This window comes from Motacilla alba, chromosome 20 (genome assembly GCF_015832195.1).
Source record: "Motacilla alba alba isolate MOTALB_02 chromosome 20, Motacilla_alba_V1.0_pri, whole genome shotgun sequence".
In the NCBI taxonomy this organism is placed as follows: Eukaryota; Metazoa; Chordata; class Aves; order Passeriformes; family Motacillidae; genus Motacilla; species Motacilla alba.
The window spans coordinates 7,668,960-7,681,037 of NC_052035.1; the positions used below are offsets into that span (position 1 = coordinate 7,668,960).

General features: G+C 57.2%; 1 protein-coding gene across 1 annotated transcript; it reads left to right on the forward strand.

The window, feature by feature from the left end:
- Positions 1-1,963: 1,963 nt before the first annotated feature.
- On the forward strand, positions 1,964-8,965 carry LOC119710398 (bactericidal permeability-increasing protein-like). The gene is made up of 15 exons (XM_038159393.1): positions 1,964-2,115; positions 2,943-3,042; positions 3,662-3,790; positions 4,226-4,381; positions 4,720-4,783; positions 5,220-5,283; positions 5,731-5,822; positions 5,987-6,163; positions 6,369-6,428; positions 6,553-6,720; positions 7,007-7,074; positions 7,297-7,339; positions 7,689-7,752; positions 8,245-8,321; positions 8,918-8,965. The coding sequence occupies exons 1-15, from the start codon at positions 2,001-2,003 to the stop codon at positions 8,963-8,965; spliced, it is 1,425 nt and encodes a 474-aa protein (XP_038015321.1). The 5' UTR covers positions 1,964-2,000.
- Positions 8,966-12,078: the final 3,113 nt, after the last annotated feature.

Sequence of the window (12,078 nt, forward strand, 5' to 3'; positions counted from 1 at the left end):
GAGCCTCATCCCTGTAGTACCTGGTAGCCCCAGCACGTGGCTGCAGGGGGGCTTGAGCCATGGCATCATGAGAGAAATGTGGAAAGAGCTGGGACAGGATGGGGAACTGCCCACACGTGCTGAGGAGCCTGTGGGGCCAGAGGGACTCCTGAGCGGGGGAGCAGGGGGTGGGCTATGGACAGTGGAGAGAGGGGTGTTGACCTGCAGTCCTGGGCAAAGGACAGCAGCAGCACAGGACCCTTGCAAGTCCCTGTCCTCCTGGGCTCCTGGTTCCCATCTGACCATTCCCATTCCTTCTCCAGCAGCCTGGGGGAGCCAGCCTTTCCCCAGTGGAGCTGACCCCACACTCCCAGAACAGGCAAAGCAGCTCAGCAGGAGAAGCCTTTACCTGTCCAAAGGGTTGGGGCCAGCAGGGCAGGATTTCATGTGCCATTCCCTCTGTCACCACTTGCAGGAAGCATTACCGGGACCGGCACATATGTTGAGCTTTACATTTGTTTTGGCTGTTCCTGGCCAAACACAGCAGTGTTTGGTCAGAGTTCGGCTCTTTGAAGGCTTTTTTTTTCTGTTCAACTTCAAAATTTGCTCAAAGCCAGGGGAAGACTTCCTGGTTTTGTGTCCTCTCTATTCTACTCCTTATAAAATTTCTCCTTATGGAAGAAGAGCTTGTTCCTCCATGCTCGTCCTGAACATCTTGAATGTTGTTTTGACACAGCCCTTCAGTGAGATGGGGTTGTCACCATGGCAGGTTTGGGAGCTCCTGCTCTGAACTGAGCAAGACTCAGCTAAGAGCTGATGATGGGTGACAGGGAGGGTCACGATGCCAAGGAGGCTGTGAGCGGGGATTTGGCCTTTTGCCTTTCTCCCCTGTTCTTGCATGTTTCTTTCTGGCAAAAGGAGCTCTGGGCAAAAGGAGCTCTGCCCATGGGATCCAGGCTCAAGGATGTTGCCTCTGGCAGCCAGGGCTTCCCTGAATCCAGCATGAGATCTGCCTGCATCAGCAGCCATGGGTTTCCTTTGCCTGGACTCCAGGCACAGGAAATGAAATTGACTGAAATATTTCTTCCTCCCTCACCTTCATCTTGCAATGAGAGACCAGCCAGCCCAGCTCTCCTGGCTGGGGGGGCACAGGGGTGTTCCCCTCTCACACCTGCCTGGCTGCACCCAGCTCCTGCCCCTGTCTCCAGCCATCATGACAAGAGCTGGGACAGATCCGGCCTCAGAAGTGTTGTCTTTGGAGCTTGACCCTGGGGTGATGGATGTCTCCTCCTGTGTGTGGCTGCTCTGTGCAGGAGCCCTGTGACAGGGTCTGGAGGTGCAGGGCACTGCACTGAGGTGGTGACCGTGGTGCAGCTGCCCAGCCCAGGCAGGTGCTCCTTTGCCAGCCCTGCTGGCTGTGGGGGTCCCTGGGATGTGCTCACATGAGGTGAGAAGCTGTCACCTGCCTTCTTCAGCCACTGCTGTGCCCCGAGGCTGCTCTGGCGCCCCACGGCTGCTCTGGTGCCTTTGGCAGGTCCTTGGTGAGACAGAAGCAGCTCACAGAGTAGCCGGGAGAGTCATGGGACAGAGATGGAGAGCCGCAGGGCTGGGACCCTGCTCCTGGGCAGCCCAGGCTGTTCCCCGCTTTTGCTGGCTGCAGGCTGCAGGAATGTGGCTCTGTCAGGCTCAGCTGCCAGTGCCAAACCCAGCTCTGCTCCACTGGGGATGCCACAGGCAGGGACTGCTGGCAGTGACAGAGAGCTGAAACTGAGCTCTTGGTTCCCAGTTTCCACTGCTCCTTCCCTGATTTGGTGAGAGGCACCAGGTGTGCCTCTGTGCTGGGCTATGTGCCCATGGTGCCAGCAGCACAGCGGAGCAGGGTGGTGGCCAAGCAGGAAGTCCTGGGGACGCCCCCCGTGGCTCCTCACACCACCTTTGCCCAAGGTTCCTGTTTTGGCAGGGATATAAAGGTGGTGTGGGCAGGGAGAGCCCTGCATAGCACAGCATTGCGGGAAGCCAGGATGGGAATGCAGAGCGTGGCTGTGGCTTGTGGGGCACTGACCTTGTGCCTGGCACTCACCACAGCCACCAACCCTGGCTTCGTGGTGAGGATCACCCAGGCAGGCTTGGACTACGGTGGGTTCTGCTTCTGATTTCTCTCCTCACAGATGTGCTGGTGACAGAGGTGTGGAGCCAGGTCCCCTGTGAGAAGTGCAGGGTCCTGGAGCAGGATGGGGGTCGTTGGCCATGGGTGTCCATGTGAGGAGCACAGGGACAGGGTGGGGAAATCCTTGGACAGGAGTGCCAAATGCACCCTTGGCCGGGGCTCCCCCTGCTGCACCTGCCTGCCCACCACTCCACAGCTTGATGGAGACCCTGCAGAGGGACCAGCCCTGTGGGGTCTCGGGGAGCTGCAGCCAGGCAGTGTGGGAGGCTGGCACAGCAGGAGGGGGCTGATCCCAGAGCACATCCAGGCAGCCGAGCCGTGAGCCCTGGAGGGGGGAGCTGCAGAGGAGAGAGGAGTTGGGGAGTTTAGGGAGGGGCAGTGACAGAGATGGATTGGCCCCGTGCTGGTTTTATCGAGGCAGGCAGAGCCCCGGCTCCAGCAGAGCGCAGTTATGGATTGAAATACACTGTGTGAGAAACACACAGCATCCCAGGGCCTTGGACCACGTGCAGATCTCACCCAGTGCACTGCCTGGAAAGTGAGGCCTGGGACACCTCTCTCCTTTCTCTGAACACCGCCTTCCCCTGGGGCTGCAAGCAGGGCACCAGGCAGCATTGCCTGTGTGTTCACAGGGCTCTGTGCATGGAGGTTTGCTTTAAAGCCAGCCTGGGAGGCAGCATCACCGGGATCTCTCCTCTGATCCTTCTGCTGCACGCCCACTGTGTGCTCCAGCTCCTGTGGCTGGAATGGTGGAGTAGTGGAGCGGAGGAGTCATGCTGTCCCTGTGTCCCTGCAGCTCAGCAGCAGGGGATCGCCATCCTGGAGAAGGAGCTGGCCCAGCTGAAGCTGCCAGACTTCTCGGGTAAATCAGGGAAAGTGCGCTATTCATTCTCCAGGTAAGCCCTGTGAGCCCTGCCAGTGGCCTGGAGCCATCCACTGCTCCCCTGACCCCAGTGAGGGGCAGAAGGAGTGGGGATGGTGGGGAGCCCCCTGGAGCAGTGAGGACCATCCTGTCCCCTCCACAGCTCCCTCAGATGTTGGCCTTGTTCTTGGTGCATGTTCCTGTTTCACTCCTTGGCCAAGGGGAAAAAGGGAACCAGGGTCATGGCACTCTGGGCATGGGTGCACTGTGTGCAATCACAGCCTGGGTAGTGGAGATGGCTTTGCCCGTGGGACCAGGACACACGTTCCTACGTGAAGCAGGAGCCCAGTCCCTGTGGAACTGCCAGCTCCCTGCTGCCCTAGTGCCTCTGTGCTCCTGCAGTGCAGCATTTGGAGCTGCCTTGGGTGGCTGCAAGGGCCACATTCCCAAAGGTGCCGCTCTGCTCTGTGTTCCTGCCTGGCGTAGCTTTGCAGCAGCAGAACTGCAGCTGGAGATGCTGCCAGTGCAGGGACTCCATCCTGCGCTTCCTCCTTCCCTCCCTGATTGTCTCCCTCCCTTCCTCCCACCCTCCCTAGCCTTGTGCTTGGGAGTGAGGAACCTCTGTAACATGACTTTTTATTTGTATATTTTAGACTGCGCATTCCCAGTTTCCGCTTGCCACACTCACGGATTACCCCGATCTCCAACGTGGGCCTGCAGGTCTCCATCTCCAACGCCTTTGCCGAGCTGAATGGGGACTGGCGGGTGAAGTATCGCTTTATGTGAGTGCCCAGCTCTTCCTCTCCCTATTCAGGCACCCACTCTGTCTCCCACTCTGGATCTGGACAGGTTTTTTCTCCTCTCCCTCTCCCTTGTGTTTTGGGCAGCTGTCACTTTGCTCCCCCAGATATGATGGATAAAACAGGGTGGGAGGCAGGAACAAGGCACATGAAAGGGCAGCTGTACATGGACCCTCAGGTCTCTCTTCCACCACCCCTACTGGCTCTCACACCTCTCTGTTTAAAGGTTACCTCTCCTAGTTTATGTGCCAATGAAATTTGGTTCCCCTGAATATAAGCACTTTCTCAATCTCCTTTGTATGCCCCATACAAGGGGGAGACTGATCCAGACTGATGCATCCTGAAGCAGATTTGAGGTCTTTTCACCAGGCACTGGCATTTACAAACGTCCCTTTATCATCCCCTTTCTCCCTGTAGCCGGGGACATGGATCTTTCAACCTGAAGGTAGAAAATGTCGACATGAAAATCATCCTGAGGCTGGGCAGTGACACCACTGGGAGGCCCACCATCAGCACTGCGGGCTGCAGTGCCCACATCTCCAAAGTCCGTGTGCGCTTTTCAGGCAAGCTTGGGTATGTGACTCCACTGGAAGGTCTGGAAACACTGTGTGTTAGTCCACCTGCCATGGGAATGTGGCCCTGTTGCGAGGTGTAGCTTGTTGGCATATGAGGTTTGCCTGGTCTTAAATCTGGCCTGAATTTCTCCTGCTCTGGCTGGGCATTTAACGGGGTGTGTGTGGTAAACCAGTGAGTCTGTTTGCAAATGTAAACCCTGGGCAAATCCAGATGCCAAATTGATGTGGGAATGGTGTTCCCAGGGTCTTGCATCTCTAGTATGTCTCTTTCCTGGGCACATATTTCTGCAGGATGGATCTGAGCTGGACAGGTCTTCTGTCTCTGTTTCTCTGCAGGTGGCTTTACAACCTGTTCCACCGTGTTATTGAGTCCAAGTTGCGAAAGAATTTAGAGAGTAAGGTATGTGAGCAGTGGGAGGCTGAGTCCTGTGTTTTCTGGTTGTCTTTAGTCTCTACTTGTAGACAATGTCCTCGAAGGCTCAGAAGTAGGGATGTAACTAGGGTCAGAGCACACCCCCTATGGGCTGGGTTAATTCTTTCAGTTACTATTTTTCGGCCATGTCCTGGCTGCTCAGCACGGTTCATTGCTGCGTGGGCCACATGAGATTCCTTCCAAGGGTCTCCCCAGAGCTGAACTGGACCAAGGGGAAATTGCTGCAAGCAGATGCTTGTAGCTATAGACCCTGCTTGTGTCTTGGACACTCAATGTGCTGCCTGATGAATGGAGGCAATCATCACTGTGTGCTCATTCACTTAAGCAGGCTTTGTCATGGAGCTGGGAGTGTGGCTGTGACCCGGCTGGCCCTGCTCAGCTCTGTGGCCTTTCTGTCCCACAGGTGTGTGACATTGTGGCCAAGTCTGTGCACAATGAGCTCCAGACGTACATCCGGACATTGCCAGGTACTGGGATCTGTAAGTGGGTTTGGGAACAGCTGTTCCTAGCTTTTTCCCAGGCATGAGGAACGTTTTACTTTGTGTCCCATCTCTTGGTGTTCGAGCACCCAAGCTGGGAGCTGGGGAGCACCTCCTCAGCAGAGACAAATCACTGTGTGTCCTGTCTGGCTGTGGAAATTCCTACAGAATCTGTGCTCAAGCACTGTCAGGGGCTTCAGCTGCTTTAGCTGGGGGACCCAGGCCACTCCTGAGGTCCAGGAGATGACTGTGAAAAAGTCAGGAGAAAAGTGGGGGGGTTTGCTTCCTAGCAGAAGCAAGCAGAACAGCAGTTGGTAGTGAGTTGATGCACCAGGAAGCCAAGTCATGGCAATGCCCAGATGCCAGTGGAGGCCATCTGCTCCCAGCTTGCCTGACCATCTCCTTCTTACTCATATCTCCTCCTTGTGTTTACAGTCACAGCCAGGATAGATGACAAGATTGGGATCGATTACTCCTTGGTGGCATCCCCAAGAGCTACTGCCCAGTCCCTGGATGCAGACCTGAAGGTGAGAGGCAGCCCTGGGAACACTTGATTTGGCCAATGCCATTGCCAAAGGCAGGTGGGAACCAAGGTTTTAGTACCTGCTGCAAATGCTGTTTGCCAGCCTGAGTCAGCAGGTGAGCCCCACTGCTATTTGCACCCCTTCTCCACATCTCTCCCTCCTCCCAGGGTGAATTCTACTCCCTGGCCCACCGCTCCACCGTCCCCTTCTCACCGCTGCCACTGGCCTTCCCCTCGGATCACGAGCGCATGGTTTACTTTGGAGCCTCCAGCTACTTCTTCAACACAGCCGGCATTGCCTACCACAAGGCCGGGGCACTGGTCTTTGAAATCACAGAGGCCATGGTGAGTGGCACCAGTGGGACAGGGCTGGGAAAGAGGTTCCATTTGCTGAGGTGCTCCGGGAGCAGCCAGCAATCCTGGAGAAGCCCCAGTGAGAGAGCTGGGAGCTGTGGGATGGGGCTGGGCTCTCAGATATGGCAGCACTTGGAGATGCCATGGGCTCCTCTGTGCCACATTGCCCCAGTGTGACCCAGTCCTCTTCCTGCAGATCCCAAAGGATGCAGGATTCCGCTTGGACACCTCAGTCTTCTCAGCCTTCATTCCCCAGGTGAGCAGTCTGGCCCTGCCTGCCCAGAGCTCTTGCACACACAGGCTTTGCTCTGTGCCAGGTGCTCTCCCTCAGGCCTGGGGGTTTGTGCCATCATTCCCATCCTCTCCCTACTCCCACACAGCTGGAGGAGAAGTACCCAAACATGCCAATGAAGTTCAGGCTGTCCACTCCCACTGCTCCATTCCTGACTATTGGACCAGGAGGAATCTCGTTCCAGCCCATTGTGGATGTCCAGGCTTATGCCATCCTTCCCAACTCCAAACTGGCTCCTCTCTTCCTCCTCAGCCTGGTGAGTTCAGACACGGCCTGTGGTGATGGGGCAGAAGGGAGTTTGAGCTGTGGCCTGTCCTGTTGCCCAGATCCTGCCAGGGGAGCTGCCAAGTGCTGTCCAGGCACAGTGAGGGTGTCCCCATGTGATCAATTCCTGAGCCGACAAATGCCAGGTTTAATACTGGATGCAGACACGCCCCTGGATGGGCAGTGGTGTGTTTCAGCTGGTCAGAGCCATTGCCCTGGGTGTCTGCTTTGGGGTGAGGTGGGGTGAGCACTGCCAGAGCTCTGTGCTCTCTCCCCAGACAGGGAACGTGTCTGCTGTCATCAACGTGAGATCCGGCCGCATAGTTGGGAGCCTGGATGTGGGCAGGTACAGAGGGGAGCAGCCACTGACTGGGCAGGGGGTGGCTGGGGGTCTTTCTGTTTTGGGTGCCCAGGGACAGAGAGGGCATGGGGAGATCCCTGGGATGTGGGCTTGCTGTGGAGGGAAGGAGCTGGGGCTGGAGGGAGTGGGATCTGCATGGCCATCGATGGGTGCAATCGCTCCCTCCCTTGGCCCATCCTCCACAGCACCACTTCTGTCCCTGTGCAGGATCAGGCTCTCTCTGAAGAATTCAGCTGTCGGCAATTTCCAGGTGAGCTGTCCTTGACCATGACCACAGCCCCCAGCATGGAGCTGGCAGCCTGCTGGGGGCCAGGACAGGGAGTCATTCCCCCCTGCCTCCCAATATGGGACCCCACACTGACCCTGCAGCCAACTCCTGCCTCAGCCTGCAAGGCTGGGAAAGGATGCGGAGCCTGATCCCTTGCTGCTCTCACCCCAACATTTCCTGCACTGCCAGTGTGAACAGACAAAGCTGCTGGGCTCTGGCAAAGTGTGTGCCCATCCCACTCTTCATCTCCTTTTTCTAATTATCCTCAAGTACCTGCATGTCTCCAGTCCTGCAGACTAAAACTTTTCCTACCCCTCTCCCCACTCCCCAGGTGCAATTTCTGCAGACCATACTGAACTACTTGACTTCCCATACCCTGCTCCCACGTCTTAATGGTGAGAACCTACTGGGGGGAAGGGGGTTTCTGGAGCACCCTCCACTCAGGTTGCTCCATCCCAGTGGTCTCAGCTCATTAATTAAATCCTCATTGCCAAGGCTGATGCAGGGAAAAGTGTGTGCAGGAGGCGGTAGTGAAGCGGTGGGAGCCTCTTGCTGCTCTGACAGGCTCCCAGCAGCAAACGCAATGGAAAAAATGAGCCCTATGCAGATCCTAATGCTTTCCAGACCCTCTCCCCGAATCCCTGCATCTCCTGCCTTGCCAGCAGCTCAGACCAGAGTGGGGCTGGTGGCAGGAGTGGCCAGGGAGCTGTCATGGCACAACATGCAGCCCTTTAGTGGAGCTTGGGAGGAGTTGCTTCTGCCTGCCCCAGGAGCAGTGGAGGAGAGGAAAGGGCTGGGGGAAGGAGGTGGCCATCTTCTCTGAGTGCTCCGTGCTCCCTTGACTCCCATTCCCATCCCAATGAAGACACATGTGTTGTCTTTTCCAGCCCGCTTAAATGAGGGTTTCCGTCTGCCACTGCCAGACCGGATCCAGCTCTCCAATATCCTTGTGAGGTTCCACCAGGTGAGTGAGAGGGAGCAGCTGGGGACCATGCTGCTGCCCACAAAGCCCTGCTTGCCAGCACAGCCTCCAAATCCAGTTCCCTCAGCTGTGCTAGGATGTGATGGATGGCAGCTCTCAGCAGCAAACCAGTTCCCTGCTATTCCTGGCTGCATTTTGGTTGTCTGGGATGGCACCACATCGTTCTTCAGTTTTAAGCCTGGGGTCTGAGTTTGCAATGATGCTTTTTATAGCAGTGTCAGCCCCAAATCCCCACTCTCCCTGACTGGCAGTGCCTGGATGGATGCTGGTGATGCCTGGTAGGATGCAGCCCCTGCTTGCTCAGCTGTGAGCAGCTGTAACAGATCCAGGGGAGCAGAGAGAGCCCCTATTGTGGGGTGCCTTGGCGAAACCCCAAAGCAGGGTCACCGTGGGGATACTGAAAAGCTGTAGTGAGATGTGGCACTGAAATGCCTCCAGAGCCTATGGGGGGAAAAACAGGCACAGGTGTTGACAGTGCCACATGTCCCAGTCCATTCTCCCTTCAGGGATGTGGTGGGTGCTGGGCAGTGCAGCTGCCAGGGGCTGTAGCAGCCCAGCCCTTTCTCTCTTTCTCCCAGAATTTCCTGCTGCTTGGAGCAGACGTTCGCTTCCAGCCCCGGGGATGAAGATGAGGTGATGAGAGCCCTTCGGCACTAAATATGCTCCATTAGCCACTTTGCCATTCATGCCCTTCCCTGCCTGAGCCAAAGACCACAAGTCCTGCCACTGTCCTGCACTGCTGCCTTGGCCCAGACCCTCCATCCCCCCTGCTGGGGTCTCACCTGGTGCTACCATGAGCTGGGGGTCCCCTGTCCTGGGCCACCCCCTCCCCTCCTCCGTCTGAGCAGCAATAAAGGCGTTGGTGCTGGGGCTGTGCTGTTGGTGTCACTGTCTGTGCTTGGGGCTGCACTGGGCCAGATGGGAGCTGGATCAGGACCACTTTGCTGGGCTGTTTCCATGGCCATGGCGAGGCACCACGGAACACCTGTGTCCTGCTGTCCTGTGCCTTCACTCCAGCCTTGGGGCAGAGTAGCTGGAAAGAGCACAGTGGAAAAGGCCCTGGGGGTGCTGTCAACAGCAGCTGAACATGAGCACCAGGTGGCCAACAAGGCCAGGGTCATCCTGGCCTGTATCAGCCACAGTGGGGAAACAGGACCAGGGAAGGGTTTGTGCTTTGTCCAGTTCTGGGTCCCTCCCTCCACGAAGGACATGGGGGTGCTGGATCATGTCCAGAGAAGGGCATGGGAGCCAGGGAAGAAGCTGGAGCACCAGGAGAGGCTGAGGGGGCTCAGCCTGGAAGAAGGGAGGCTCAGGGGCGACCTTCTCACCCTCTCAGCTCCCTGACAGGAGGGAGCAGCCAGGTGGGGGTCAGGCTCTGCTCCCAGGGAACAAGGGACAGGATAAGAGGACGTGGTCTTAAGCTGCACCAGGGGACATCTACGTTGGATATTAGGGAAAATTCTTTCACAGAAAGGGTCATTAGGCATTGGAAATGGGCAGCCCAGGGAGGTGATGGAGTCCCCGTCCCTGGAGGTGTTTAAGGGAAGACTGGACATGGCGCTCAGTGCCCTGCTTTAGTGGAAATGGTGCTTCTGGGTCACAGGCTGAACTCGATGACCTCGGAGGTCCTTTCCAGCCTAATTAATTCCGTGATTTTGCGATTCCCGCGGCGGCACCGCCCAGCAGCGGGGCGGGCCCGGAATGGCGGCGGGGCGGAACGCGGCGCTGAGGGGCGGAGGCGGCGGCGGGGCCTCGCCGTCCCTGGCCCGAGGCTGCGGCTGCTCCGTGCCTGGAGCAGCCCTGGGTGCTGTGGCCAGGGCATTTGTTGTCCCCAAGAGCTTAGTCCCTAAAGTGTTTGTGCAGTGGAGATGCTGTCGGGCAAGCAAAGTGATAGCAGATAAGACAGAGGCGAGACATAATCCCCCCGCCACAAAGGGCACTCTCAGGTGCCATTCGAATCCGTGCCTTTAGCTGAATTGTCCTCACAGGGCACTTGGGCCACTTAGGCTGGGGCTGTGTGCAGGAGCAGCAGCTGGGGGCGCTGTGCTGGCTCCGCAGGGAGAAGGCAGAGCAGGCCATGGAAGCGTCTGCAGCACCTCAAGGCGCTGAAGGGCCGGCGGCGCCAGGCTCGCTCCGCTGCGCGTCGGGATCCTGGGTACGGCCGGGCTGCATCGGAGTGCCACTGGCAGCAGCCGCCTTTGCCTGGGCTGAGAGCAGGCAAGGGCTGCGGGGGAGTAAGGGAGGCACTGCCTCACGAGAGCCTTCTCCTTTGCTGGCAGGATGCATGGCCAAGAGGCTTAAGGAGGAGATTCTGCACAGGGAGAAGCTGGTCGATGTCGTGGCAGGCCCTGATGCCTACCGTGACCTCTCTGTGCTGATGTCCCTGTTGGTGTAGGGACAACCTCAGTTGCCACCGGTTCTGACCACTGCCCAGTCCTGTCTGGAAATGGGTATGGAAGGTTTTATTCTGGGCTGATGACTTCTCTTTCCATGTTCTCTCCAAACGCAGGCAGGCTGCTCTCACTTTTTGTGCTGTGCCCACGGGTTTTGCATCATGGTTCCCCAGGCTCCATACACCTGCCAGTGGAAGGCTGGAGAGCAGCAGCAGTCCTGCCTCTGGCACTGGTACAAGCTGCCAGGGGAATTCCCGGGCCGGCAAGGGCACCAGGGAACACAGATGTGTCCGGATTTCCTTGCAGATGGCAAACGGGCAGGTTATGGCACCAGAGAACAAAGATGTATTCAGATTTTCTTGCCAGTGGCAAATGTGCCTGCACTGCTCACAGCCCAAGGAGCAGAACTGCCCGAGCCTCATCTCTGTAGTACCTGGTAGCCCCAGCACGTGGCTGCAGGGGGGCTTGAGCCATGGCATCATGAGAGAAATGTGGAAAGAGCTGGGACAGGATGGGGAACTGCCCACACGTGCTGAGGAGCCTGTGGGGCCAGAGGGACTCCTGAGCGGGGGAGCAGGGGGTGGGCTATGGACAGTGGAGAGAGGGGTGTTGACCTGCAGTCCTGGGCAAAGGACAGCAGCAGCACAGGACCCTTGCAAGTCCCTGTCCTCCTGGGCTCCTGGTTCCCATCTGACCATTCCCATTCCTTCTCCAGCAGCCTGGGGGAGCCAGCCTTTCCCCAGTGGAGCTGACCCCACACTCCCAGAACAGGCAAAGCAGCTCAGCAGGAGAAGCCTTTACCTGTCCAAAGGGTTGGGGCCAGCAGGGCAGGATTTCATGTGCCATTCCCTCTGTCACCACTTGCAGGAAGCATTACCGGGACCGGCACATATGTTGAGCTTTACATTTGTTTTGGCTGTTCCTGGCCAAACACAGCAGTGTTTGGTCAGAGTTCGGCTCTTTGAAGGCTTTTTTTTTCTGTTCAACTTCAAAATTTGCTCAAAGCCAGGGGAAGACTTCCTGGTTTTGTGTCCTCTCTATTCTACTCCTTATAAAATTTCTCCTTATGGAAGAAGAGCTTGTTCCTCCATGCTCGTCCTGAACATCTTGAATGTTGTTTTGACACAGCCCTTCAGTGAGATGGGGTTGTCACCATGGCAGGTTTGGGAGCTCCTGCTCTGAACTGAGCAAGACTCAGCTAAGAGCTGATGATGGGTGACAGGGAGGGTCACGATGCCAAGGAGGCTGTGAGCGGGGATTTGGCCTTTTGCCTTTCTCCCCTGTTCTTGCATGTTTCTTTCTGGCAAAAGGAGCTCTGGGCAAAAGGAGCTCTGCCCATGGGATCC